Source organism: Equus quagga, chromosome 11 (assembly GCF_021613505.1).
Source record: "Equus quagga isolate Etosha38 chromosome 11, UCLA_HA_Equagga_1.0, whole genome shotgun sequence".
Lineage (NCBI taxonomy): Eukaryota > Metazoa > Chordata > Mammalia > Perissodactyla > Equidae > Equus > Equus quagga.
Window position 1 is genome coordinate 108,173,171 of NC_060277.1, and position 24,553 is coordinate 108,197,723.

At 54.9% G+C, this 24,553-nt stretch overlaps 1 protein-coding gene across 7 annotated transcripts; it reads right to left on the reverse strand.

The window, feature by feature from the left end:
- Positions 1-1,831: 1,831 nt before the first annotated feature.
- CDC42EP4 (CDC42 effector protein 4) lies at positions 1,832-23,238 on the reverse strand. 7 transcript variants are annotated; one of them, XM_046675440.1, is made up of 2 exons: positions 23,081-23,238; positions 1,832-4,657 (listed from the first exon to the last, which is right to left on the reverse strand). In XM_046675440.1, exon 2 carries the CDS (start codon positions 4,546-4,548, stop codon positions 3,472-3,474), a length of 1,077 nt encoding a protein of 358 aa, XP_046531396.1. In that variant the 5' UTR covers positions 4,549-4,657; positions 23,081-23,238; the 3' UTR covers positions 1,832-3,471. The 7 variants fall into 7 exon arrangements, with proteins under 7 accessions (XP_046531396.1, XP_046531397.1, XP_046531401.1 ...); XM_046675441.1 differs by lacking the exon at positions 23,081-23,238 and adding an exon at positions 22,028-22,680; XM_046675445.1 differs by lacking the exon at positions 23,081-23,238 and adding an exon at positions 20,927-21,920.
- Positions 23,239-24,553: the final 1,315 nt, after the last annotated feature.

The following is a 24,553-nucleotide window of genomic DNA, read 5'->3' on the forward strand; positions in this document are numbered from 1 at the left end:
CTTTAAGGTGAGACATGCTCTGCGGGGGCCCTGGGTTTCCCAGGCGAACCTCAGAGGCCGCAGGGGAGGGAGTAAGGACCCCCTAAACCTGCCCCCACACAGGAAGCTCTGGCTTGGCCTGTTCATGTCTGGGGGTTCAACATGCGATCTCACTGCAAACAGAACTTCTGGTAAAAAGGGGAAAACAACTATGCTGTGCCTAATTTCAAGATGGAGAAACTAAAGCTGCCCAGAGAGGGAAAATGAGTAGGCCAAGGCCACACAGCAAACCAAAATTAGAGCTGGCGTGTGGCTAGGCTGGCCCTGCCTGGTTATCCCATATGTGTCTGGTGGGCCCATTGGGCCCCCAACCAGAATGCGTGCTCCCAAATCTGTAAGTCCAGCCAGGTCTCTCTGCAGGCCCCTGGGTCTTCCTGAATGGCTGGTGCTTTTCCATCAAATCAAAAAGCAGGTCTGCACCCTCGGGGGGACTGGTTTCTCCCAGCCCCTCAAGAATCCCGGGTGTGTGCTTGTGATGGAGCAGGGGTGTTCACACTGTATCTGGGAGGCACAGTAGGAGCCCTCCCTGCACCCTCCTGGGCCTCGGTGAACACTGCCTTCCTCTCTTCAGTCGTCCGGAGCTGGACTGCAGCCTCTGGGTCCCCGTCCCCGCCCTGGGCTGCAGGTGTGTGCCCCAGTCCCACGGCCTCTCTCCCTTCCTCCCTCGGGGCCCCCACACCGCCTGCTCCTTCCTCCTCTTAGCCCTGTCCCTCATTATGGGCCCCTCTAGGGGCAGAGGGCCCTGGGTGACGGTTTAATTCTGCTTCTTATTGCTTCCCAGGGAGAGGATGGGCACAAGCCCAGATTTCTCCGTAGAGGCTCGAGGCCAGGGGCGGGGTTTCCAGGAACTCAGCCACACTGGGCCCCAGGTGGGAGGGAGGGCTTGTAAGGGGCTTCAGCCAGCAGCCGGCTGGCCCTGCCAGGCTGACGTCCTCTTCCAAGACGCCCAGGCAGAGGGGAAGGCGCGTGTGAAGGGAGGGTGGTGGGGCAGGAACTGGGTGACCCAGTGACCCCACCCAGGGCAGACACACCCCCCGCCTCACTCCCCAAAGGGATGAAGCTTCGGGGCGCCCCTGAGTGGCGAGCTGAAGAGGGTTCTGAATCCATAATATTCTGACTCTACTACTTGGTGACTTTGGAGAAGGTGGCCATGTGGCCTCGCCAGCACGTTAGTCTGTAAAACGGGGACATGAGTCTACCTCCCTGGGCCACAAAGCTGAACAGAGAAGGCACTGCCTGTGTAAGTTGATTCTGCAGGTCAGATGGTAAAGGGGGAGGGAGGGGGAGGGTGGCCCCTTTTCTCAGCGGCAGCGCCTGCTGCGTGTCCTGGTGGCGACAGCTCCCACGCGCTTCGGCACCTACAGCTTGGGAGAACAGTCTCCCTCTGTTTAATAACAACTTTGCAAACGCCGTTACGTTATCAGTGACTGTGTCTGACCACCCCCCCCCCCCCCCCCGCCCCCGTGGGAGCAGCAGGATTCCCATTTAACAGATGGGGAGAAGGAAGAACAAAGGAGCTAAGCGACTACGTGCCCGAGGGCTCCCAACTGGTAAGTGGTGGTTGGGACACCAAAGTCCCATAGCCCTGAAGGGCCTGCCCAGGCAGATGGGCACAGAGGCCTCGTCCTTTGAGCCGCTGGAGAGCAGTCCAGGAGCGGGGGCCCAAGCGACAGAGAGAGAAGCCGCCTCAGGGCCCCAGAGCCATGGGCAGCCCTGGGACCCCCCCCAATCCACACCCTCACCGCCCCCTCCTGAAAAAGCCCTCCCCAGAAGTAGAGGCGGACACAAGGTGTGCTATAGGGCTTTTTTAATGTTTCCTCGCTGTTTTAACAATATCATGAGAAAAATATACAGTTTAGAATCTGGAAGTGACCACGGTCTGAATGGGTTTCAAGGGCAGCTGGCAGAGGCTGCACAACCTTCCGATTCCTCCCCCACCGTGGGAGCTCCGCTCGAATCAGGAACTAAGTTAGTGTCTGAGTAAGGATCCAGCAAAAGCTGGGAGCCTGGGGGGCCCCGCCCACCAGCCCGGGCTGGATGCTGGGCTAGTTAGTTCTGCCTGTCCCTCCCCCGCCATGGCTACAAGCGGACAGGAGGAGGGGCATCAGCCTGTTCCCAGGACAGAAAAAATCATCATCAGTTAACCCCCGGGGCTCACAGCCCGGCTCCCACTCAGTCCCCTCGGGCAGGGTCACAGGACACACAGGGCAATGTGAATTTCAGAATAACAGCAAATAATTTCTTAGCGTGTAAGTGTGTTCCAACATGGCATGGGGCATACTTACACTAAAAAATTATCCTTTGTATGCCTGAAATTCTAATTTAACCTAGCATTCTGTTTTGCTGCTAAATCTGGCACCCCTGTATGCAGGGGCCCTGGCCCCCGAAGTGGGGAAGGGGGTCAGCTGGCAGAGCTGAGAAGGGAAGGGGAAGTAGTGTTTGTTGGGGGGGGGGGGGGGGGAGGGAATAACCCAGTCAAAAAAGCTTTTATCCCTCCATAGGAATGATATATTATTTTTTAAAAAATCATTTTCCAGAAATTTTCTACACTGGCCGCCTTCAGTTGTTAATAGCCAAGGGGGGAGGGGGGGCGACATAGAGATACCCACCCCGTATAGTTCTAAACAAAGTTTGGAAGCGCTTAGTATAAAGGTTTTCTAAAGGGATTGGATTTTCCCTCTGGTGGCAGGCCTACTAACACTGTTCCTGATATTGCTCTAGAAGGATTTAAACATAACAAGAACGAACGAACAGACCCACAGAGACTGAGGGCCGCAGCCTGTTCCTAGTGTCGTCCCGGACGGGCCCCTTCTTGAAAATTCAAGCAGCCCCGGGGTTTCCTTCCTGTTCTCGTCCCCAGGAAGGGGACGCGTTTAGTGTACAAATTCGGTCCAGCTTTACTCCAAGGGGCTCCAGGCTTCCGGTGCAGGAGCCAGGGACGGTGTAGGGAGGGGCCGGGATGTGTGACCACCCCGGTCCTCCTGCCACGTGCACTTACCCTGGCAAACACCGCCAGTCACAGCAGAAACGCCAGGAGGGAAAAGTGAGCCCCATGTCCTTAGCTCTGGCCCTCAGGCCGTCCCTGGGCTGACCTGCCATTGCTGCACGAGGCAGGAAGTCAGGCTGACCCCTGGCATCCGTCTGAGGCCAGGCAAAACTGATTCCTGCTTCCAGAACAGCCCTGTCGTAGAGAGCTCGGGGAGAGCAGGGCGTGCAATGAAGTCAGGCACCCCATCGGCACCCAGGCCGGCTCCCGAAGTCCTCCACAGGTGCCCAGGCTTGGCCAACGCCCCTCATCTATGAGGTCCAGGATGTGTGGCCGAAGCCAGGCTCTTGGCTGCCCATGCACAGGGAGAGGAAAGAGGAGGGTGGTGGCGGGCTGGGCACAGGGAGATGAGGCCAAGAGCGTGCAGCCACCATCTCCTGCCAGCCTCACACTCGTATTTCATCCTCCTCCTCCTCGTCCATGAAGGAGAACTCCTTGTCGGGCTGCCTGGCGAGAGGAGCCCGGGCCTTGTCTGGCCCCCGGAAGGCAGGGCTGCGCTCCTCCAGGACGCCCGAGGTGCAGCTGGAGAGGGAGCTGCTGTCCCTCGTGGTGTGGCTGCCCACGCTGCGGGCCGAGCCGGGGCTAGGGGCCGCCGCCGCCCACCCCTCGTCCTGCAGAGCCTGGGGGGGCAGTGGGGGCAAGTCAGGGCTTGCCTTGCCTTCCTGCCTAATCAGGGGAGGGGCCTCTGCCACGGAAGGGGGGTCCTGGGGGAGACCGCCTGCTGGGTCATCGTCACCATGGAAACCGCCATCGTCCTCCTCTGCTTCCCACTCCTCCTTGTCCATGATGCTGAGGACGTCGCCCAGCATGGAGGGCCCCAGGTCGATGTGGAAGGACATGATGGACTCGGCATGCTTCAGCCCGAAGCTGGCCTTGGGCACAACGGGCAGATCTGTCAGGTCCCCGAAGGCCTGCTCATCGAGGAGGGGGTCAGGGGAGTGGGGGGCAGCAGCCCCGTTCCGCCGGGGCACCACCTCCCCCACGCCCACCTCCTCCTCCTCTCCGCCCTCGCCGGCATTCGCCTTCTTCACGGGGCTAGACGACAGGCTCTTGGGCAGCTTGCTGGAGCCCTTTTCTGCGGCCTCCTTCTCGTTCAGCTGGGGCAGGGACATGGCATTCTTGACAAAGAGGGCCGAGTCCCGCAGGGAGCCCAGCATGTCCCTCTGCTCCCGGTCCCCCCTGGTCACCGACTGTGACCGCTTGCTGCCCCGGAACTTCCGGGACAGGAGGCTGCGTTTGGAGGAGGAGGAGGAGGAGGCCTGGTCATCCAGGGACTCGCCGTCCAGCTCGCCAGCCTTGCTGTTGAGGAACGAGGTGTCCCCAAAGGCGTCCCCCGCCCGGCCCACGTGCATGGTGTGGCGGAAGTCGCCTAGCGGGGCACTGATCATCTCGGCCGTGAGGTCCACTCGGGAGCGGCGTTTAGAGTGCACCGAGCTAGACACCAGCTGCTTGAGGATCGGCATCTTGCCCAATGACGGGAGGGGAGGCTGGCCCTCCTGAGGCAGCAGGCAGGTCTGGGGTCAGATCTGAAGTCCAGCAGTTGGAGCGGGTGGTAAGGAGGAGGTCATAGGGCTGCAAGAAGAGAAGAGCAGGCACAGGGTTAACCCGGCCGGCCGCGCACAAAAGCCCATCTGGCCAGGGGTTGTGATTTAAAACCCAGCTCCCACCAAAAGGGAATAATGTGAAATGAGCCAGCAATCAATTGCATGATCCTGCCTATTTCTTCATGCACGGGCTCGAGGTCAGGGGAGTGCTTTCTGCAAATCTGGTTAGAGTTCAAGTAGCCACAGACACTTTCCCTGAAACATGAGAAAGAGCTGATCTTTCTTCAAATGGACACACAGTCCCTCCAACCCGCCCCACAACCAGCATGCTGTTAGAGAAAACATGACCACTTTGAAGGAGGTGGAGGTACATTTAAGGAGGTGGAGGCGCATAGGCAATTCCATGCACTGGTCTGGGAAAGAAACATCTATGATTTGACTCCTGTGAACAGCTAGTTTGGAGACACACTGTAAGTTCTTCTTGCTGTCTGACCTCAATCCCTATGAAGTTAATGGACACCTCAACCTGAGTCACAGTCCTCAGAGGAGGGAGAGGACAGGATGGGTCCCAGAGAGACGCTGCCTGGCACTTCCATATCCGTGGGCGGCCCGGCTTGCTTTCTGAATCAGAATTGGGGTGGGGCTACTGGGACCCACAGAACCAGCTCCCCAGCCTTCCAGTCCTTGCTGGGAGTCCCATAAATGAGGATCCCGCCTGCAACATCTCCATCGTGGAGCCCTGAGCTCTTTGCTGAGGATCCACCCTCCACCTCTCAGGAGATCAAGCCTAGAAAACTCCCTCCCAGTTTCTTTAATCATTAGGTGTGCAGAGAGGCAGGGACTAGACCCTAGATGGCTTAGGCCCCTTGGGATCTGCAGACCCCCCAGGTGATTAACCTGAACCAAAGAACAGCAGAGGGCCGTCTGAAAGCTTGAGGTACCACCCACGCGGCTCCTGGCCAGGGCCAAGTTGAAGTTCTGTGTTGGAGCCAAACCAGCCCCTTGCCCTCAGTACAGGGCTGAGCAGGGTGGGGAGAGATGGGTGCAGGGGTTTAACAGAGTGTGGTGGGTGTGGGCGGTGCTGGGCCACCAGTCCTATGAACAGCACAGGCCTCCAGGGCACCCTCCCCATTGCAAAGCTCAACCTGTGGGCGCCCCACCCAGCTTTCTTCCCATTCCTGGCTGCTGCCCCAAGCTCGGCCCCCACATCCCACCTGGCCCCTGACGGCCCAACAGGTCTCCCCGCTTCCACTTTTGTCCCTCTCCAGTCCATCCTCCACCTTTTAGTTCAAACAAAGCCTTTCCGGGAATCCCCAGTCTAGAGCCTTGATCCAGCGACCAGTCCCTGCCTCCCTTCCCAACGCCATGGTTCGCTGCTCCGCTGCCCATGCATATTGCCCCAGCCCCCGAGCTTCTGTCTCCTGTACCCCAGGACCAGACACATGCAGTCCCCTTCTGGAACACCCTGTCACCTGGCTCACCCAACATCCTTCAGGGCTCAGCTGAGATGTCACTTCTTATGGGAAACCATCTTTAGCCGAGGGGAGTCCTCCAGCGACCTCTCCCACCAACCCCCAGCACTCTGAATGTCCCCTCTCCCAGCAGGCACTGGCTACATCGTTCTTCCCTGCTGGCTGGACTGTAATCTTCCCACTGGACTGAGCTTCCGGAGGGTTCCAAAGGGCCTGATCGCCACTGAATGCCATCTGGCAGTACATGGCACAGGCTTCCAACACCTGTTGAAAGGCCAACACCTCCCTCCTACCCTCTCCTGGTTCCTTAGTTTCTCCCCTTCCGCCTTCTCAAGCCGAATGACAGCACTGGCTTCATTTCAGCCTATTGCTGGGCTCCAGGGCTCCCAGCCTGACCTCTCTGTGCCCTCTAATCCCCAGGTCCCCACGCTCATGTTCCTTGTCCAGCTGTTGCCACCCAGTCTGGTGGCTCCCCCACCTGCAAGTGACCCCCACCCAGGCAGTCACTCCAGCAAGCAATGTTCTCTGGGATGAGAGGCAGGAGCCAGGCACTGGGGCAGACCTGCCACTCAGGTGACCTGGGCTGGGCTTGGAGCCAGGTGAGGACTCTTCTGGAAGGCCTGGAGATGCCCCATTACAATCGGTCAGCTCTCCGTCCCCACTCTCCTCCTTCTCCCCACCAAAATCTCGGGAAAATTAGCTTCCCCTACCCCTAACCTGAACCCTCCCTCCTGCCCACGCCCTAGGATCTAACCTCTAAACAATTAGACATGGAACGGCTAGACCAGAGATTGGCAAACATTTTCTATAAAGGGCCAGAGACTAAAGATTTCCAGCTTTGTGACTGATTCCGTCTTTGTTGCAGCTACTCAATTGTTTTCATAGTAGGAAAGTAGCAGTAGGCTGTAGGTCAACAAATGGGCATGGCTGTGTCCCAATAAAACTTTATTTATAAAGACAAGGAGTGGGCAGGCTTTGGCCTGTGGGCCATAGTTTGCTGCCCCTCAAACTAGATGCATGAAAAGTACTGGCCTCAGGGTCATCCCCTCTCCACTGCTCCAGGAAAGAGTCACCATTTGTAACCCTCTGGGCCAGCCATGGGCTTCCAGGCCAAACTCTGGGGAAAATTCTCTTTGGCTAAAAAAGAGAAAGTGAGGATGGAGTCGGCTTCAGACATGTTAGGCACAAAAGGAAATCAAAACAGGTTCCAACAAACTCTCGGTGCTGGAGAATCCCTCAGGCTTCTACGGCCCCCAGGGCAGAGAGGCAAGAATGGAAAGGGCCACATCTTCAACCCGCCTGCAGTGCAGCTCCTGGTCTAGTCACAGAATCCCGGGGTCTCAACGAGCTGGGAGGGAAGGGGACCCCAGTGCAGCTCCAGAAGACAGGTTTAACTGAAGCCCAGTGATTTCTCCAGGCTCACGTCCCAAAGGCGGAGTGGGGCTAGAAGCTGGTCTCCTGGCCCAGTGCTCTTTCTGCTCCTCTCCAGGCCTTTCTCTGGCCTTTGGTGGGTAGCATCACTGGTCAGTTACCCTTGCCAATGGAATGCCTCTCCCCACTTCTAGCCAGGGGAGTGCAGAGAAAGGAGGAGCCTGGCTGCTGCCTCGAGAAAGTTCTGTATAATCCCAGAGCAGATTCTGACCCTGCTGACACTTTGGGCCAGACCATTCTTTGTTGTGGGGCCCATCCTGCGCACTGTAGGCTGTTTGCAGCATTTTCCCTGGTCTCTGCCCACTAGATGCCAGCAGCATCCCTAACCAAGTTGCGATAACCCAAATGTTTCCAGACATGCCAGATGTCCCCTGGGGGGCAAAATTGCCCAGGATTGAGACCCACTACCCTGGAGTGAGAACACACATGTACAAATAAAGCATGTACTGTTCACCAGGGAAGGGAAGGAAGGAAGGAGGGAAGGAGGGAGGGAGGGGGGCAGAGAGGGGACGTCAACGGTCAGAACTGTGGGAACACAGGACATGAACCTCCAGAGTTGCATAAGGGTTTCACTGGAACTCCCAGGCCCAGGAAGCAATTTCCAGCGTGGTGGTTTCCCCGATCTCAAGTGCTCACTAGAGAGAAAAGGAAAACCGCAGGCCCAGTTGCCCGGGACTCAGCAGAGAGGGTGCAGACCCCTCTGGCCACCATGGCTACAGCGGAAGAGAGTCCCCACCATCCCATTCACCCCCCTTCTAGCACATTCCTGCAGGTAGGGCTAGAGAACAGGTAAGAGGGGCCAGCAGGGAAACGCCTGGGGCAGCCACGAGATTCCCAGCATCCTGCACGGCCCTACATCCCAGAAAGAGAGCGACAAGGCTGGCAAATGGTTATGTGCTGCCTGGGGTCTTGCTCCCTGGGGGTAGGAACAAGGCTTTGTGACTTGTGAAAAACCAAACCATCTTCAATATCCAGCATGAAAAAGTCCCAAGAGTTGAGTCCCACATGGAGTCACCTACTTGTCCCACTGTCCAGGGAGGAGGGGCTGCAGGACCTGGCAGTCCTGGGTTTGGGGTGAGGACCCCTCTGGGGTCCCAGAGCCAGAACTCAGACTGGACAGCCTGGGCTCGAGGGCTGGGAAAGTTCCCTCCCTGGCTTGTTTTTAAGTCCTTGGTTTCATGGCTACTGAGTGACATTGTCACCCTAAGCTCCTAACAGAGAATGATTTGGGGATGAGGGGATGGAGTTTAAGTACAAGCAGGTGGCCCAGGCCAGTCCTGGGGGCAGTTCAGGAGGCCTGAGTGCACCCTCAGAAGGGGACGGTGCCAAATGGAGCTGTGGCTTTCGGGGGTGTTGCTAAGCACCGTGACTCAGCTCTGGGGAAGTGGCTAAAACAGGCTGCCTGATGACAGGGCAAGAGGGCGGCCACTCCCCACGGCCTGCCCTGGGTGGAACACCCTCCCCCATCCCGGAAGCCACATCCCACTTTCCTGGCAGAGCAAAGGAAAATGGAGCAGCAACTCACAGCCTCCCTGACTCTCCTCAGCCTCTGGTGGAACCAGGTTCCTCTACCTTTGCCCTCACTGACCACAGCAGGTTCCTCTAAGGCAGGAGCAACAAGCCCTCCCTGGAAGGCCAGGCCCCCTGGTCAGTTACAGCAAACACATCCTCGGCTCAGCTCTGCTCCTGGCACTACAGAGGGTAGCTGTGGCCTGGACCCCTCCCTCATCATCCCGGGCATGCTACACAGAGAGCACTACCCTCCCAGATCAGGAGCCCAGCAGCTCCTAGACAGACAGAAGGACAGGCTACGCTGAGGCACAGGACACAGGCCTGAGCTCTCTTGGGCAGCCAGGCAGATCTCCCACTTGGCAGCTGACCCGCAGCTCACTCCAGTGCAGAGAGCACATGAGATCAATGCCCAGTGCCACTGCACGGCTGCCCCTCCATCATTTCCCAGAAGTGTTCTAACCATCCAGTCAATACCAGCCCCAACGTAGCTGGATGGAAGGGAGCATTCGGTTCACGACACGATGACTTCAGTTGTGGCTTGGCCTGGCTACAAGAGGCTTCACTCATTTACTTTTTCTCTCATTCATTCATTCATTGACTTACTGCATCCTCACCAATTTTCCCATACTCTTCTAGGTCCTGGAGACAAAGCATGAAAATAACAAGGTGGACAAGCTCCTGCCTTCCCAGGGCACACCTGCAGTCTGAGTGTGGGTGGGTGCAGAATGGGGCTGTGAACATGCAAATTAAATAGTATCTCGTAGTCCTCACTGTCAAGAGGGAAGCAAGGCAATTTGAGCGAGTGTGGTAGTCAGCGGGCTGGGGAAGCCCCTCTGAGGAAGGGGCACTGTGAGCTGAAAAGTGAATGATGAGAAGGAAGCTGGCACATCAAGAACATTCCAGCAGAGGGCGCAGCACATGCAAAGATCCTGAGGTAGGAACACACTTGTGGCATTTGAGGAATAGAATGAAAACCCAGCGGCCAGGGGTCAGGTCACACAGGGCACTGCCTGTAAGACCAGGTAGGAGTTTGGATGGTGTTCCAGGTGCACAAGGAAACCACAGCAGTTCCTAAGCAGGCAAGTCGTCCGATCTTCATATTTGGAAGTTCCCATGGCTGCTGGCCTTGGAGGCATGGAGGAGGGGAAGCAGGAATTCAGGGCAAAGTGGAGGGACAGCAGAATGCAGGTGCCGCTGAGGAGGTGGATAGAGGGGTACTCCTTCAGGAGCTGCTGAGGGCCCAGATGGGGGAGGAGAGAACGGGCAGAATCAAAGGAGGTTCCAGGCCTTCCAGGGCCACTCTGAGCCCCTTTCCCAGGGGCAGGTCTCACCTGGTGGGCCATGGACCTTTCTCCCAGGGGTGCACCAACATTCCACCACTAGGTAGAACTTAACTTTGCAAAAACAGGGGAGGCATTGTGCTACACAACGTCTGTCAGCTGGAGCGACTCACTGAGAGGGGCTTTGCAAGAAACTCAGTGTAACCCGGGCCACGACTCTCTGTTAAGAGGCTAGGGGCTCCGGCTTTTGTCCCCAGAGAAAGGTCCAGAGCTTTCTGGAACGCTCAGCAGCCTTATCCTGCAAAGATAAGTAGTCCTAGTGAAGGCGGAAGACTGTTTTATTCCAACAGTGCGACAGGACTGATGGGCAGCGAAGCGAACGGCGAGAACTGTGGATGCTTTGATCCACATTGTTACATGCTGCGGGGGAACTTCAGTGGGGGCTGTGTTATGATTTTAGCTGACTCTAGTACTATTTGGAGTTTTTTAGTTCCTTCCTGTGCACTGCCAAAAGCCCTCGTATTTGAAACTGCGCTGTTTGTACCAGGAGGTTAAGAAGCACTGTCTTAAAATAATCTGAGCCTGAACAATTGAAGAAAAAAAAAAAAGCGCTGGATGGGAACATGACATATACCATATAACTCCTGTACCACTTGCATATCTGTGTCAAATACGTCCTTAAAATACCTGGGTGTGGAGGGACCCTACTCTCAGAGATGGAGAGACTAAATTAAGGGACTTGCCCTAGGTCATGAATGGAAGCCAAGGCTTTATTCCCACTCCAGGGCTCCGGCCACTAAAATAGCCATGCATTATCCCAAGTAGGGGGGCCCCAGCATGTCAAAACATGGGGCATATAATTTGTGTGTGTGTATACACACATATACATACATGCATTATTTGCAGATTATATGGGTGTGTATTGTTAACCCATGCATCAATTAACGCAATCAATTGCTTTCTTTTTTAAAAAAAAATCAGCATGCATAAAAGTGCTGGTGTTTTCTTCCCACATCCCAGTGGATTTTCCTGTACACCCCTTGGGGTGTCACATGACTCCCACTGAGGCATCTGTGATGCCTGCAACTTTAGAGATTCCCAAGACTGAGAGATGGAGGACACCCTGGAGATTTCCACCCTGGTGGCCTTGAGGAGGCTGCTGGGGCAGGGAGAAGTATGTGCCCAAGGCTGTGGAGCTGGTGAGGGACCCAGGTGGCACAGGCCTCCTGCCACCCCATCAAAGGCCTTTCCCACATTAACACTGGGATTGACTCACTGCCAGGCACCAGGCTAGACCTTCTTGTGTCTGATGTCCATATTATGCCGATATTAAGAGCGAGGAAGGGCCAGCCCAGTGGCATAGTGGTTAAGTTCGTACTCTCCACTTCAGCAGCCCAAGGTTCGTGGGTTCGGATCCCAGGTACGGACATACAACTGCTCATCAAGCCATGGGGGCATCCCACTTATAAAAAAACAGAGGAAGACTGGCAGGGATGTTAGCTCAGGAACAATCTTCCTCAAACAAAAAGAAGAAGATTGGCAACAGATGTTAACTCAAGGCCAACCTTCCTCACCAAAAAAAAAAAAAGAGCTAGGAAAGGGCAGGACCACCCTCCCACCATGCAGCAGGTACTAGGTGCCACCAGGCAGGGAGAGAGGTACAAAACCCTGGACCATGAGCTCTCAGAGTCCAAATGACCCCAGGACGGAGTGGTCTTGGGGCATCAGCAACTGTGGCAGTTTCTTGAAATAATGGCTTTAAAACAAGTGATTCAGCAACCTCCACACTGGGAAACCTACCCGATGGAACTATTTCAAAGCAGGAAAAAAGTCACACACACAGATACTCACTGAAGCCTCACTCCTAATAGAAAAGATGGAAACAACCTAATAGCCAACAGTAAGGAAGCGGCTGAGAAAACCAGGAGCCAGTGGCTCCACGATGATCGTGCAGGCACGAAAGGCAGGGGCTGTGGAGACTGTTTACCAAACGGCACAAGTGGAAGGAGAAAAAGGCAGACCTTCTACTTGTCCACACACAGTCATCACAACCCTACACCAACACGCATTCACGAATAAAGGCTTAAAGGACGTGCAGAGAAATTACGGAGTTGCGTCAGGCTTGGGAGGAAAGTGGGCTTTTTTTTCTTTTAAAGTTTCCTTTAATGTGGTAATGCTGTTTTAATAATAACAAAAATCCCAAAGCATCAAAGGCTTACGGAAAAGCCTTTTAATTTCAAAAGTAGCTTAAAACTCTCTAGTTCCCAGGGCTCAGTACACGGCCCCGAGCAGGGGCTCAGTGCAGAGGGGTCTCGGTCCACACTCTCTCACATCGAAATATCTCCCATTGACATCTGTTGTCTTTCTCTTCTCCCCCCCCAACCCTGCCCCCACCAAACTGGCCATGTTTATTTATTAGGTCCTCCTTTTACTCTAAGTTGTCTGGGAGAAGAAAGTGGGCAATCTATAACAACCTGGTCTCAGGGCAAACGGGGAGCTTAGGACTCCCCCAAAAGAACTCACTCCCAACAGCTGCTTCCTGAGGCCTGAGCCTCTTGAACTGAGCAGGAGATGAAAGATAACAGTCTTCCCCCGCCTCACCAACCGGAGACTGGCCAATTTCCAGTGACACTGAAGCTCTAAGCTGGAGGCCAGCCTCCCACATGGGCGATCCCACGGTGGGATCCTATCCGAGACGCCCCGCGGGGCTGAAGGTTCTGCTTCTGCTGCTTCTCCAGCCCCAGCTCAGGTCCTCTGATGGCTGCAAGGGAGCAGAGAAAACGAGAAGAGGCTGGGGTCACACCGAACAACCAGCACCCCAGTGCTCCAACAAGCAGCTGACCACCAAGCCGTGTGCACAAATGGCAAGAATGTCAGCAGTTCCCATTTATTGGGGGCCTGCTGCTTGCCAGGCACTGTGCAGGGGACAACGTAAATTTATGCCCTCACCCTGCAAGGGGGGGGGGGGTATCACAATTGCCCTCATTTTATAGAAAGGGAACTGAGGCGCAGATGGGGCGAATAACCTCACTCACTCTCATGGCTCCCAAATGGTGATCTGAGCCCATTTCTGGCAGATCTTGGAACATGCGGTTTTCTGTAGGAGGTCATGCCCCCCCACCTATTCAGATGTCGGCAGCTGAGAATGTGCACACAGAGGGGCAGGCGTAGGATGGGATCAGGGATGCTGTTTATCTAAGAGAGACCTTGGAACCCAGCCTCACTTGATTGACTCCCCATTAGAGATCAGCTCCCGGGGACGGCTCAAATGGGCTCCTCCTGACTCAGGATCTCATTCCCGCTTCCTGCTCTGAGGAACCTCCTCATGTTCTGATTGCCTGGGAGGTGAGGTGGGGAGGACCACCCTGAAGCAGAAGCCTGGACTCCGCTGGCATATGTAAGACTGGGCCCAGGGCAAGGTCCTGCTTCAAATGTTTCTCATGCCTGTGCTGCTCCATTCTCCACCCTGTAGTTCCAGCTGCAAAGAAGGAAGCCCAGAACCCTGACCCAACCTGTCTCCTAAAACCTGCCAGGCTAGCTACCTTGCGCTTGCTCCACCCTCCTGCCTGACAGCCAATCCAGACCAGGCTCCCTGGCCCAAGGTGCTACTGCCCAGCCTCCCCGGGGCAGATCCCATTTCCTGGAGGTAAACATCCTCTGCTTTGCTAGCCGCTTCCTGGAGGGAAGAGAAAGTGAACAAGGCCCCAGTTTTAAATAAAATGTTAATTTCACCTATCTCCTTTTACTTTTTAAAATGTAGCTATTAAAAATGTCAATTATCTGAGACTTGCATGGTGCTTCTATAGGACAGTGCTGATTTCGACATTTCCTCCCCTTATTATGCAAGCTGTACTTTCCATGGTAGCTGGATAAATAAAGCCAAGCATTGTTCACATTGAGGGTGAAAATGTCTACATGTTAATAAATAACACTACATTATTTTAGATTAAGTCCTAATATCTCAAACTGTGCATCCACTGGGCCACCGAGGAACGTTAGGCTGTGGTTCAGTTTTGTCTGAACTCTGTAACGAACATCCTTCCGCTCAGTCTGAGCAAGTCCTTATTTCCCAAGGACACATACTTTGAAGCGAGTTAAATTACTTTCTTATCGTTAACTCGTTCTCCAGAAGGTTTTACCAAGTTACAGATCCACCAACATGGGCTGATGGTGTCCAACACCAGGCGTTATATTTTATTTAGTTGAATTGAAAACAACAAAAACACAACCACCACCACCACCCTCACAGACTTGTAATTTGCTTTTCTTTAATTACTAATGAGGGTGAGCATTGAAAAAATATGTATTATTGGCACCTGTATCCTTTCTCTTGTAAATTCCTCTTGCCCATTTTTCTAGGGGTGGAGGGGCCTTCACTTTTTCCAATGGATTTGTAGGACTTATTTAAACATTAAAGCTGGGGCCGGCCCCACAGCCAAGTGGTTAAGATCACCTGCTCTACTTCGGTGGCCCAGGGTTTCCCCGATTTGGATCCTGGGCGCCAACCCAGCACCATTCGTCAGGCCACGCTGAGGCGGCACCCCACACAGCACAACCAGAAGCACCTACAACTAGAATATACAACTAGGGACTGGGGGGCTTTGGGGAGAAGAAAAAAAGGAAGATTGGCAACAGATGTTAGCTCAGGTGCCAATCTTTACAAAAAAATAAAATATTAAAGCTATTAAGATTTTTGACTACCATATTTTGCAAATATCTCTGCAAATCTGTCATACATCCATTTACATGGTGGTATTCATGGTGTTTTCTTTTCCGTAGAGTGCTTGTTAATCTTGACGTGGTTAAATCTGTTTTATGGTTTCTGGTTTTAATATCATGAAGCAAAGACCTTCCCTGCTCCCAAGTTTATGAAAATATTCACTTCTAAAACTACCGTGTAATGTATTAATTAAAAGCTACTCATAGAGAAAAATACTAGAAGGAACTATACCAGAATAAAGATGTCTATGGCTCATAAAATTGTGGGTCATTTAAAATAGACTAAAAAATTAAATATAACAATAAAGTAATGTTAGTTACTGATTCCTTATAGAATTGTTATAAAATATGAGTACAGCATCAAATTCTACCTTTATCAGATATTAAATTCTTTATACACAGACATCACCCACCTACACACGGGTCTATTTCCAGACTTCCTCATCTGTTCATTAGTCTCTGTTTATTCCTAAACCGGGTCTACACTCTCCCTCTGTAAAATGTGTTTTGAGTATCTAGTCCCTCTTTTAACTTTTTCTCTAAAATCCCCTTGCTTTTCCAATGTAGTTAGTCTTCTGGATGGACTTAGAAACATTTTATTAAATTCCAAAAGAAGTCCTGATGGCATTATTTTGGAATTGAAAGGAAACAAGAAATTAATTTGGGAAGAACTGCCTTTATCGCAAGGTCAAGTGCTCATAGCCATTTATCCAAGTCTTTTAGACATTCCCCAGTAAATCCTGTGGCTTTTCTTCCTACAAGTCTTACACGTTTCTTTTCATGTTTATTCTGGGTCATTTTATGGTCTCTTATTGTGAGTGGGTTTTGCATCCTTCCCCTTTTACACAGCTATATCTCTAACTGGTTATGGCTGGTATATGGAGAAGCCACTTTTTTTTTCATTGATATATATTTAATGGCCACTCTACTAAACTCTCATGGTCTTACATACTCTAATCAACCCTATGATTGAATCTTTTGGGCTTTGCAAGTAGACAGACCCACCAACTGCAACTAATAATCATTCTGCCTCCTCCATGCCTTTTTCTCATCTTATTATATTTGCTACAATTGCCAATATAATGTTGAATAATACTCCTGACGTGGAACATCTCTGTTCCTGCATTTACACTGATATTCTAAGCCTCACTCATCTGGTACAGTAGCCACTAGCCACACAGGGCTGTTGAGCGCTTGAAATGTGGCTAGTGCAACTAAGGAACTAATTATTTTAATTATTTTAAATTTAAAAACTGATGCTTGATTCAATTACTGGAAACCTTAAGGATGTTAAAAACAACTTGAGTGTGTGACTCTACTTTTGAACTGTCAATTTTATGAGATCCAAATTCTGATTGAGTATTTATGAAATTTACCACCCAAATTGAGATGTGCTATAGGTGTAAAATACACACTGGATTTTGAAGGCTTTGTATGAAAATATAATGTAAAATACCTCAATATGTTTATGATTATACGGTAAAACAACAATATTTTGGATACACTGAGTTAAATAAAACAGAATAAAATTAATTTCACCTGTCTTTAGTTTTCAAAAGGTGGCTACTGGAAAACTTCAAGTTACATACATGGCTAGCATTGTATTCCTATTGACAGTGCTGTTCTAGGGTATTTCCATTAATCATGATGCTTACCATTGGATTCATACAGATAGTCTCAATCATCTTAGAGAATTTACAGTTCTTACAGTTTACAGAAAAACGATGCCAATAACCTAGCCAGGCTGAGTTGTAGGAAAACACACTATGGCTTGGATAAATTAAAAGTCTTTAATTGCTGGAAAACATTGAAGAGGATGTTCAGTCTAGCTTAAACAGTGACTTGTAATGAACAAAGACGTGGAATAACATTTTCCTGTGTAGGTTCTGACAGCTATCAAGACTGGGAAATGACATCCTAGATCCCAGCCACGGAACTCAGGAGGACATGCCCTCCCTGGACCATAGGTCATGGGAGGAAGTATGAGAAAAGGAACTAAGCTTCACTGAGCTTCTTACTCTGCATCAAGCCAGATGCTTAATTTTTAGTAAACTTCCCCCCCCCCACCCCCAAATCATACACCGTGCTAGGCATTTGAAAAACTTTAGCTCGTGTATTCTTCCCAAGAATCCCATGGCGTTAGTATCAGCATCCCCATCTTGCAGATAAGAGACTGAGGCTTGGAGTTAAATGATTCACCCAAGTCACACGGTTGCTAAGGACAGAGCTGAGAGAAGGGTGCTGTCTGCCCCATGCTGATCCTGGACTTTCCTCACTCCACTGGAAGGCGGATCAGGGAGGGTCATAAGCATTGCTGGGGCCCAGGCCTCCAAGATCCGATGAAGGTTATGGATGCACGAACACCCACAAAGGATGCACAGTTTTGCACAGAATTTCAGGTTAAAATCTCCCTAGTCTGGGCACCCCGTTCCCCACCACTCCAGGGAATGTACAGAGAAGTCCTAGGAAATACAGGCCACAGGCGCCTGCCCTCCTCTAGGAAGTCCATCCTGTCGGAAACCCCTGTTCCTCAAGGGCTGGGAACGAGCCACTCTCTCCACTCTGCCCCTTCATCTTTGTCCCTGCGTCCGCTCCCTCTTCATCCCAGAACCACGGTCTCAGGCCAGGCAGTAGGAGGGGTGGCAGCAGGGCAATAGGGGGCAGGTGAGGGGGGGGGGACGGAGAAAGCCTCCCTCACTACCTGGGAATTAGAACAGCTCAGGAAAGGAAGAAAAAGGAGGGAGCCGTGACCTGGGAGTAACAGGAAGCGACAACTCTGGAGCCAAGACTGCGAGGAGCCAGCGACTCAAGGACACTCAGCAGCTTCTCTTGTCTACAGGGCTCTTCTTGGAGATGTGTGTTTCCCCAGAACCCACCACTCAATGCAGAAAGAAGCTCTCCAGCTCCCATCACAGAGGGAAGAGCGGGGAGAGGGGAAGGGGTGGCTGGTGGGGGCCCCACGGCCCCCCTGCAGGGCCTCAGAAGGAAGCGGCTGGGCTTGAAATCAGATCTGCCCGGCTTGTTTGGTTTCACTTTGCTTCTCCTAAGAGCAGGGCGCTCAGCTGAGGAGAGGGGAGTGAAAGGACACTCCGGAGTCTCCAGAGGGAGCAGGGTGGATCTGGACTCACTCCGGAGCAGGCTGGCATATCTTGCCCCGCTGGAGTGTGTAGCGTGGGAGCGAAGAGTGTGGACCCTGGAGCCAGGCTGCCGGGTTTCGAACTGGCTCGGCCACATCGGGCAGCTTACTTGAACCTCAGTTGTCTCATTAGCTTTCAAGGCGACTGGTAACATTATGGACGTCCCAGCATTACTGTGGGGATTCAACAGGCTAATATATGTAAGCCCTCAGCACAAGGATGCACAAGGGGTGAGCACCTTACATATTTGCTATGAAGATGATGCTGTGACATGCTCTTTCTCAGCAGGTACCCTAGGCCCCTACCTTGAAAGCTAGGAGAAGTCCAGCATCCCCAGTAACCCTGGCCCCCGTCACTCCCCTAAGTTCAAAGAGGACACATTATCAACCTGGGACACACACCTCCAGGGCTGCCTGAGGACACCTGATCCAAAAGGTTGCAGGGCCCACCCCTTTCGAAGTCCTTGGGGGTCCCCAGGATGAACTGCTGCAGGGGGAGGGTGGTCCAGGCTCCGAAGCCCGGGTTCGGACTGCAGTCCCCCCCCAGCGGTGGGTGCAAGCCGCCCGAGATGCCGCTTCTTTCCCCATCTGACTTCCCTCCTCCCTTCCTTACCTCTGAGCTCCTCCGATGCAGGATGGAGGAGCCTGGCTTCGCTCAGACGGGACTGAAGCTCTTTCTGATTTCAGTTTGAAACGGGTGGACGAGGTGGAGGAGGGAGAAGAGAAACTCCAACCACTCCTTCCTAGGATGAGGGTTAGACAGCCCAGGACTCTGGGGGACCCTGGTGCTACCAGCAACAAATAATGCACAAAACCTCAGCACGATCAAGCCCCAGTAATATACAGCCTGGTCCTTTGGACCTAACCAGACTCATAGAAGTGTCCATAAATTGTCCTGCCAGCCCTGAGGAGGTTCCTTTGGAGTTCTTCTCTCAGGCTCTCTACTCCCATGATTTGATTGAGCCTTAAACCCCACCAGGGGAGGGGCACTGGTCCCCTTCTGATGCTTCAGGGCCAAGGGCAACATTCTAAGGATGGAGAAGGGTTGCAGTGAGTGGGAAACTGAAGACAAAGAGGGGCAGAGAATGGAAGCCGGAACAGCAGAGCCTGGCTTCACTGTCCCACTGGGGAGACTGGAAGCCGGGGTCTGCAGACTAAGCTCAGTTACCGCAAGAACTGCGTGGACACAGGTATGGGAAGAACCCAGAGACTCCCAGGGAGGCTGGAGATTGCCCTGACCGATGGCATCTGCCACCCCGATGGCCAGGGCAGAAGACGGTGGCCCGAATGGCCCTGGCACTGCTGCTTTCAGACGCCCTCAGCCTCTGGGATAAAAGAACCAGGGGGAAATGGCAGTGGTGCGGAGCACTTTCCTATGGGCTGGGTCAGAAGTGTAAGCGCCCATTCATGAACATGCCCCAAAGTGCCCTGGCCTGGCCCCAAAGGGAGACCCTCCCTCAGCGGGGGAGGCTGAGTGGAGACCACCAGGGCCCCGTTCCTGGCAAAGGAGGGCTCTGGATGCCAGCGCTGCCACCCTGGCATGGAGCCCCATGTTGCAAGCTGGCGGTGCCTGGGAGAGACGCTGATGGACGTCACTGGAAGGAAGCCCAAGGTTCCACCAGAGGCGTAGCTGGAGCTTCAGGGACACAGTGAGTGGGAATGAGGGAAAGGAATGGCTAAACTTCCTTCACACGCACTGTGAGCAAAGGCCAAGTCCAGCCACACACGAGTGCCTCCCAGCTCGACCACCCAGTTCCCTGTTCAGAGATGGCTGGCACGGGCCTATCCTCCCCGGAGCACCCAGAAATGCTGGCTGGAGCTGGCTTCCAAGACCCTCTGCCAGAAAGCTCCAGGGTTTGGTTCCTTTTCCCAAGATTGAGGGAAAGCCTCTGGTACAGAGGTCAGAAGACCTAAGCGCAGCTTCCAGGGCAAGATTGCTCAACCTCTCCCTCCGCCCTCAAACCTTATCTCTGGCATCAGCCCAGATCCTGTTCTTCCAAGGGACAGCCTCCTCCCTCCCCCACAGAGACGAGCTCCTCTGAGCCCCGGGAACATCCAGCCAAAGGAGGCTGGAGCCACTGCCCAACAGCAATCCTGGGTGCTCTGACCTCTGAGGCCCCACCCCCCCCAGCCAAGCCAAACCAGAGAAGGAGGGAGAGACAGACCGACAGACAGAGAGAGGCACGTCAATAGCACACCTGCCACACCTGGGCACAGCCTGTCCTGGCCACAGAAATCAATCAACCACTCCAAAGGTGGAGGGAGTGGAAACCTCAGAACCACGGCCAACCTGAGGCCCTTCTGGGAAAGCTCCTGACTTGTAAAGAAGGGTCTAAGATCCCTCGCCCAGGTCAGCATGTACCAGTCGCCCGTCGCCCACAGCCCCACTTTGTAGATAAGACTCTCATTTGCTTGGGGCTCCCTGGTCGCCAGCCCTGTGAGAGCTGGACTGCCAAGTTCCAAGAGGCAGCAGGACCCAAGTAGGGTGGGTGCGCGTATCAGATTGGGATGAACATCCGTGCAGGGGCGTGTGTAAGATAGAAATGAGGGGAAAGAGAAGAGGAGTCAAGAAAGAGAGAAAAGGGTGGAAACCCCAGAAAATGGAAGGAATGTTCAAAGGAGAGGCTGGAGCTGGGGAGTCTAACACAAGCAGTTGGTCCTCAAGGAGCAGGGGCCCCAGGAACTCAGGGAGGTGTCAGGGGGGCTGGGACTCGACCCAAACTGCCACCTCTTGGGAGCAGGCTTACCTTATCACACAGGCCCCCTCCCAGTTCCTGCAGGGGTCACCAACATCCCTGGGAAGACCAGGAGAAGCCACCCCGGTGTCTTCCAAGGTTCACTGGTGCCCCGTTGTGGGAAGGAGCAGCTGTCCTCGAGAAGCAGAGGGCCCAAGTCCACGTTCAGAGGAGATAAACCACACTAATTGGCTAGTCACATGGACAGCTCCCAGGGCAGCTGATGAAGGCTGGAACCCACTCGGCACCGGCACTCACAGCAGGGTCCTAGTACCCCACAGGGAGGGGCCTGGCAAGTCTCCGGTGGATGCCCCATGATTGCTTTGGGAGCCCTGAGGCCACCTAGAGGCCTGGCTGGACCCAGCCCTGGTCCAGCCAACTCCCCATTTCTGGGGAAAATCCAAAGCTCAGCTCCCCCTTTCCTTTGTGCCCTGTTCTTTGTTCTCTTAAAATTCAGTCCATCCTGCCGGTGGTCCCCTCCTCCACCCCAGTCTCAGAAAGGGGGCGGAGGCGTGGGGAGTATTAGAAACCAACCCAGACTGTGCGGAGAAGTTGCCTCGCAGGAGGCTCTCCTCTAACTGGGCCCCTCATTGTGTACGCCGGCCGGACGGCGAAGGCTTTCTCCCGTCCAGATGGCTGCTGGGGGTGAGGACGAGGGACATTCTCTCTCCAGCACCCCCACCGCTCTCGAGAGGACCCGGGGGCTTCAGAGCTCGGGGACCCTTTCCCCATTCAACCGCTCAGATACCCAGGGGCAAAGAACAGGCGCCGAGGACGCAGCCGAGGGCCGCGGGAACCGGTCAGATTGCAAGGGGTGACAACGAGGAAAGAAAAAGCATTGTATTTCCCCTCCACTCTCCCAGGGAGAAAAGAAAACTTCCAAAGCCCAGGCTGCAGTATCTCGTCGGGAAACACAAGGAATCTGGTTTGAGTTAGCAGGCAGCACCCCTCCCCCATCTCTCTCTCTCTCTCTCTCACACACACACACACACACTCACACTCACACACACGCGCGCGCGCCCCGCTCAGTCCTCTCCCAGGAAGCCCGCCCAGCCTCAGCCCTCCAGCCCCCGTTCCCGGTTCCCGCCCAGCTCTCGCGGCCAGGGCACTCACCGGCGGCGGCCCGGCCCGCGGAGGAGCTCACGGGGACGCAGCACAAGCAGGGGGCAATTTTGTACCCCCGGCTGGGGGCGCTCGAGGGAGGGGGCGGAGCTAGGGACGGCCGACCGCAGCTCTGCAGCCCCAAGCGGGTGACTAAATCATTAACCAGCCGCTCCCGGCCCGCGGCCACGCCAGGAGCGCTCTGCCCCGCGCGCTGGTCCCGCGGGTTGTCCCCCCACCCCCGCAGGCTCCAGCGGGGCCCCCAGCTCCGCCGGCCCCACCCGGCCTAGAGGCGCCTCGGCCTCTCCCGCCTCGGCCTCCCGGTCTTCCGAGGAGGCGGGCGGGGCGGGAGCCTGGCGGGGAGGGAAGGGTTCGCGAGGGAGGGGAGGAGGGGGAGAGTATTTGTTTGCTCGGCCATTCCCTTCCAGGCAGCTCCTTCCCTCTTTTCTCCCCGGCCCGATGACATTGAGTGGCGTGTGCTGCAGTGTGTGTACGAGAGCGAGAGCGTGTATACACACGCCTCTGCCACTACCAGCGAATAATTCGGTTCTTATTCATGGAGAACTCTGGGCGCACACACGCCCCCCTCGGGGAGACCGCGGGCTGCGCGCCGCCGATGGTTGTGCTCCTGCCCACACCGACACACACCCCATTCCTGGGCGAGGGGGTGGACCTTTAACACCCGGCCCCCCCGCCCCAGTCACACACCCCCATCCGCCCCCTCCACCCCCCAGCGCCCTGCGCCGGCACGGCGAATCCCATCCTGGGGAAAGGAAATCGAGTTGGGGCGAGGCTTCGCCCGGCTCTCTGCCACCCCTTCCTCCCCAAACCCGCTCCGCTCCGGCCCCGGGCTCCCGAGCCGCCCCGCACTCGCCGAGGTGAGGAGCGGCCGGCGCCGAGGAGTAGGGGGTCTCTGCGCCCCTCTCCGCGCCCCACGGCCCCCGATCGCGGCTTTTTCAATCGTCCCCGCCCCATAGCGGGGCTCGAACCCCCCAAGCCGAGCCCATCCAGGCCTCGCAGGGCGCAGGTGGCTGTCACGGCCAGAGGCGGGTGCCCGTCGCCTACCTCGGTCCGCAGAGCCCCGAGCGCCCGGCCGGCGCGGCTGCGCTCTCCGGTCCGTGAGCTCCGCGCGGCGCCGGGGCTGGCGGCCCATGTCAGCGCCCGCGTTTGTTTCCCTCTCGTTCTCGGGCTCGCAGGGCTGGGAGCCGCTCGGACACTCCCCTCCCAGGCTCCACCCGCGCCCTCCCCCCCGCACCCCTCCGCGCTGACGTCACGGCGCCACAGCAGCCAATGGCCGTTGGGAACCTCGGCCCGGCCGCTCGGCCTCCTAGGTTCAAATCTGAAAGCCTGAGACTTTAGGATCTTCAGGTGGGGCGGCCCGGGCCCGGAGGCCGGCCAGGATGGTGCTCCCGGGGGGGTCCCCGCTTGATCCGCTCTGGCCCCGACTGGGGCCGTCGGGGCCAGGGCGCGACTCCCCTTGGGGCCCAGCGCGAGGCCATTCTTAGCAGGGACTAGAAACCAATAACCCCGCCCCGGCGGTGCTCCCGCTGCCTCCCTCCAGGACCCGCTAACCACCTCCCTGCCCCAGGAGGGACCGGAGAAGGGAACTCAAGGGTCGGCGCCGCCAGGCTCGTGGATTTCACCCCAGACTTACTGGAAACGAGCGGGGCGGGGAGGAGCCCCTAAGAAGGGTGAGCTGTCTTTGATCGGCCGCTTTCCCAAGTCTGCCTTTACCTCCTGAGTATCCGCTGAGGCCAAGTTCTGCTCCAACTGAACCTCAAGGGGAATGAACTCCCGAGTCCCAGGGCCTGAATCTGTGGGAAGCAGGCCTGGGCTTGATTCTTTTAGAGGAATAGCTTCCATTTGTAAGTGATCGCTACCAACCAATGCCTGCAGTGAAGGGTTCATCAGCAAAGTGGATACAGCACACGTGCAAGTTCCCTCCTGCCAGCCGCTCCCTTGCCTGGGTCTTAAGGGAGGTGGCTGAGACTCCACACTCCCTCCCACCAACATGGCCTCCTAGGGGACCCCTCAGTGGTCCCTGTGGGCTGGCGCTTTCCCCCACTGCTGGCCTTCCAGCTCCCTTTCCTCCTGATATCACAGCTTAAGTCTTATCTGTCCCCAAGAAAACTTTCCTGATTCTCCAAGGCACCTTCTCTCTCTCCCACCATTTTTAACAAATTATTTTGTCTTTAGGGCTGTTAGTAATGTGTTCTCCTTTTTCACAGGTGTCTGGGGTTTGGCCCTCCCAGTTAGATTACATATCAATTGAGCATAACTCCAGGACAGTCTTTTAGGCCCTTTGGAATTCTTCTGCGCTTATCCAGACTCAGTGCTCTTCAATTGAGGCTCCTCAAAATTAACATTCACTGAGGTTTGCCTTTGGGGCCAAAGATAAATAAAGCCCCGTCCCTGCCCTGAGGATGCCCACAGTGGAGACAGGCTGCCCCCTCTCCCCCAAGGAGCTGAGTAGGCTTCTAGACACTGGTCCCCACTGCATTGCTAGCACCCTGGTGAGGAGGCTTGATTGCAAGAAAG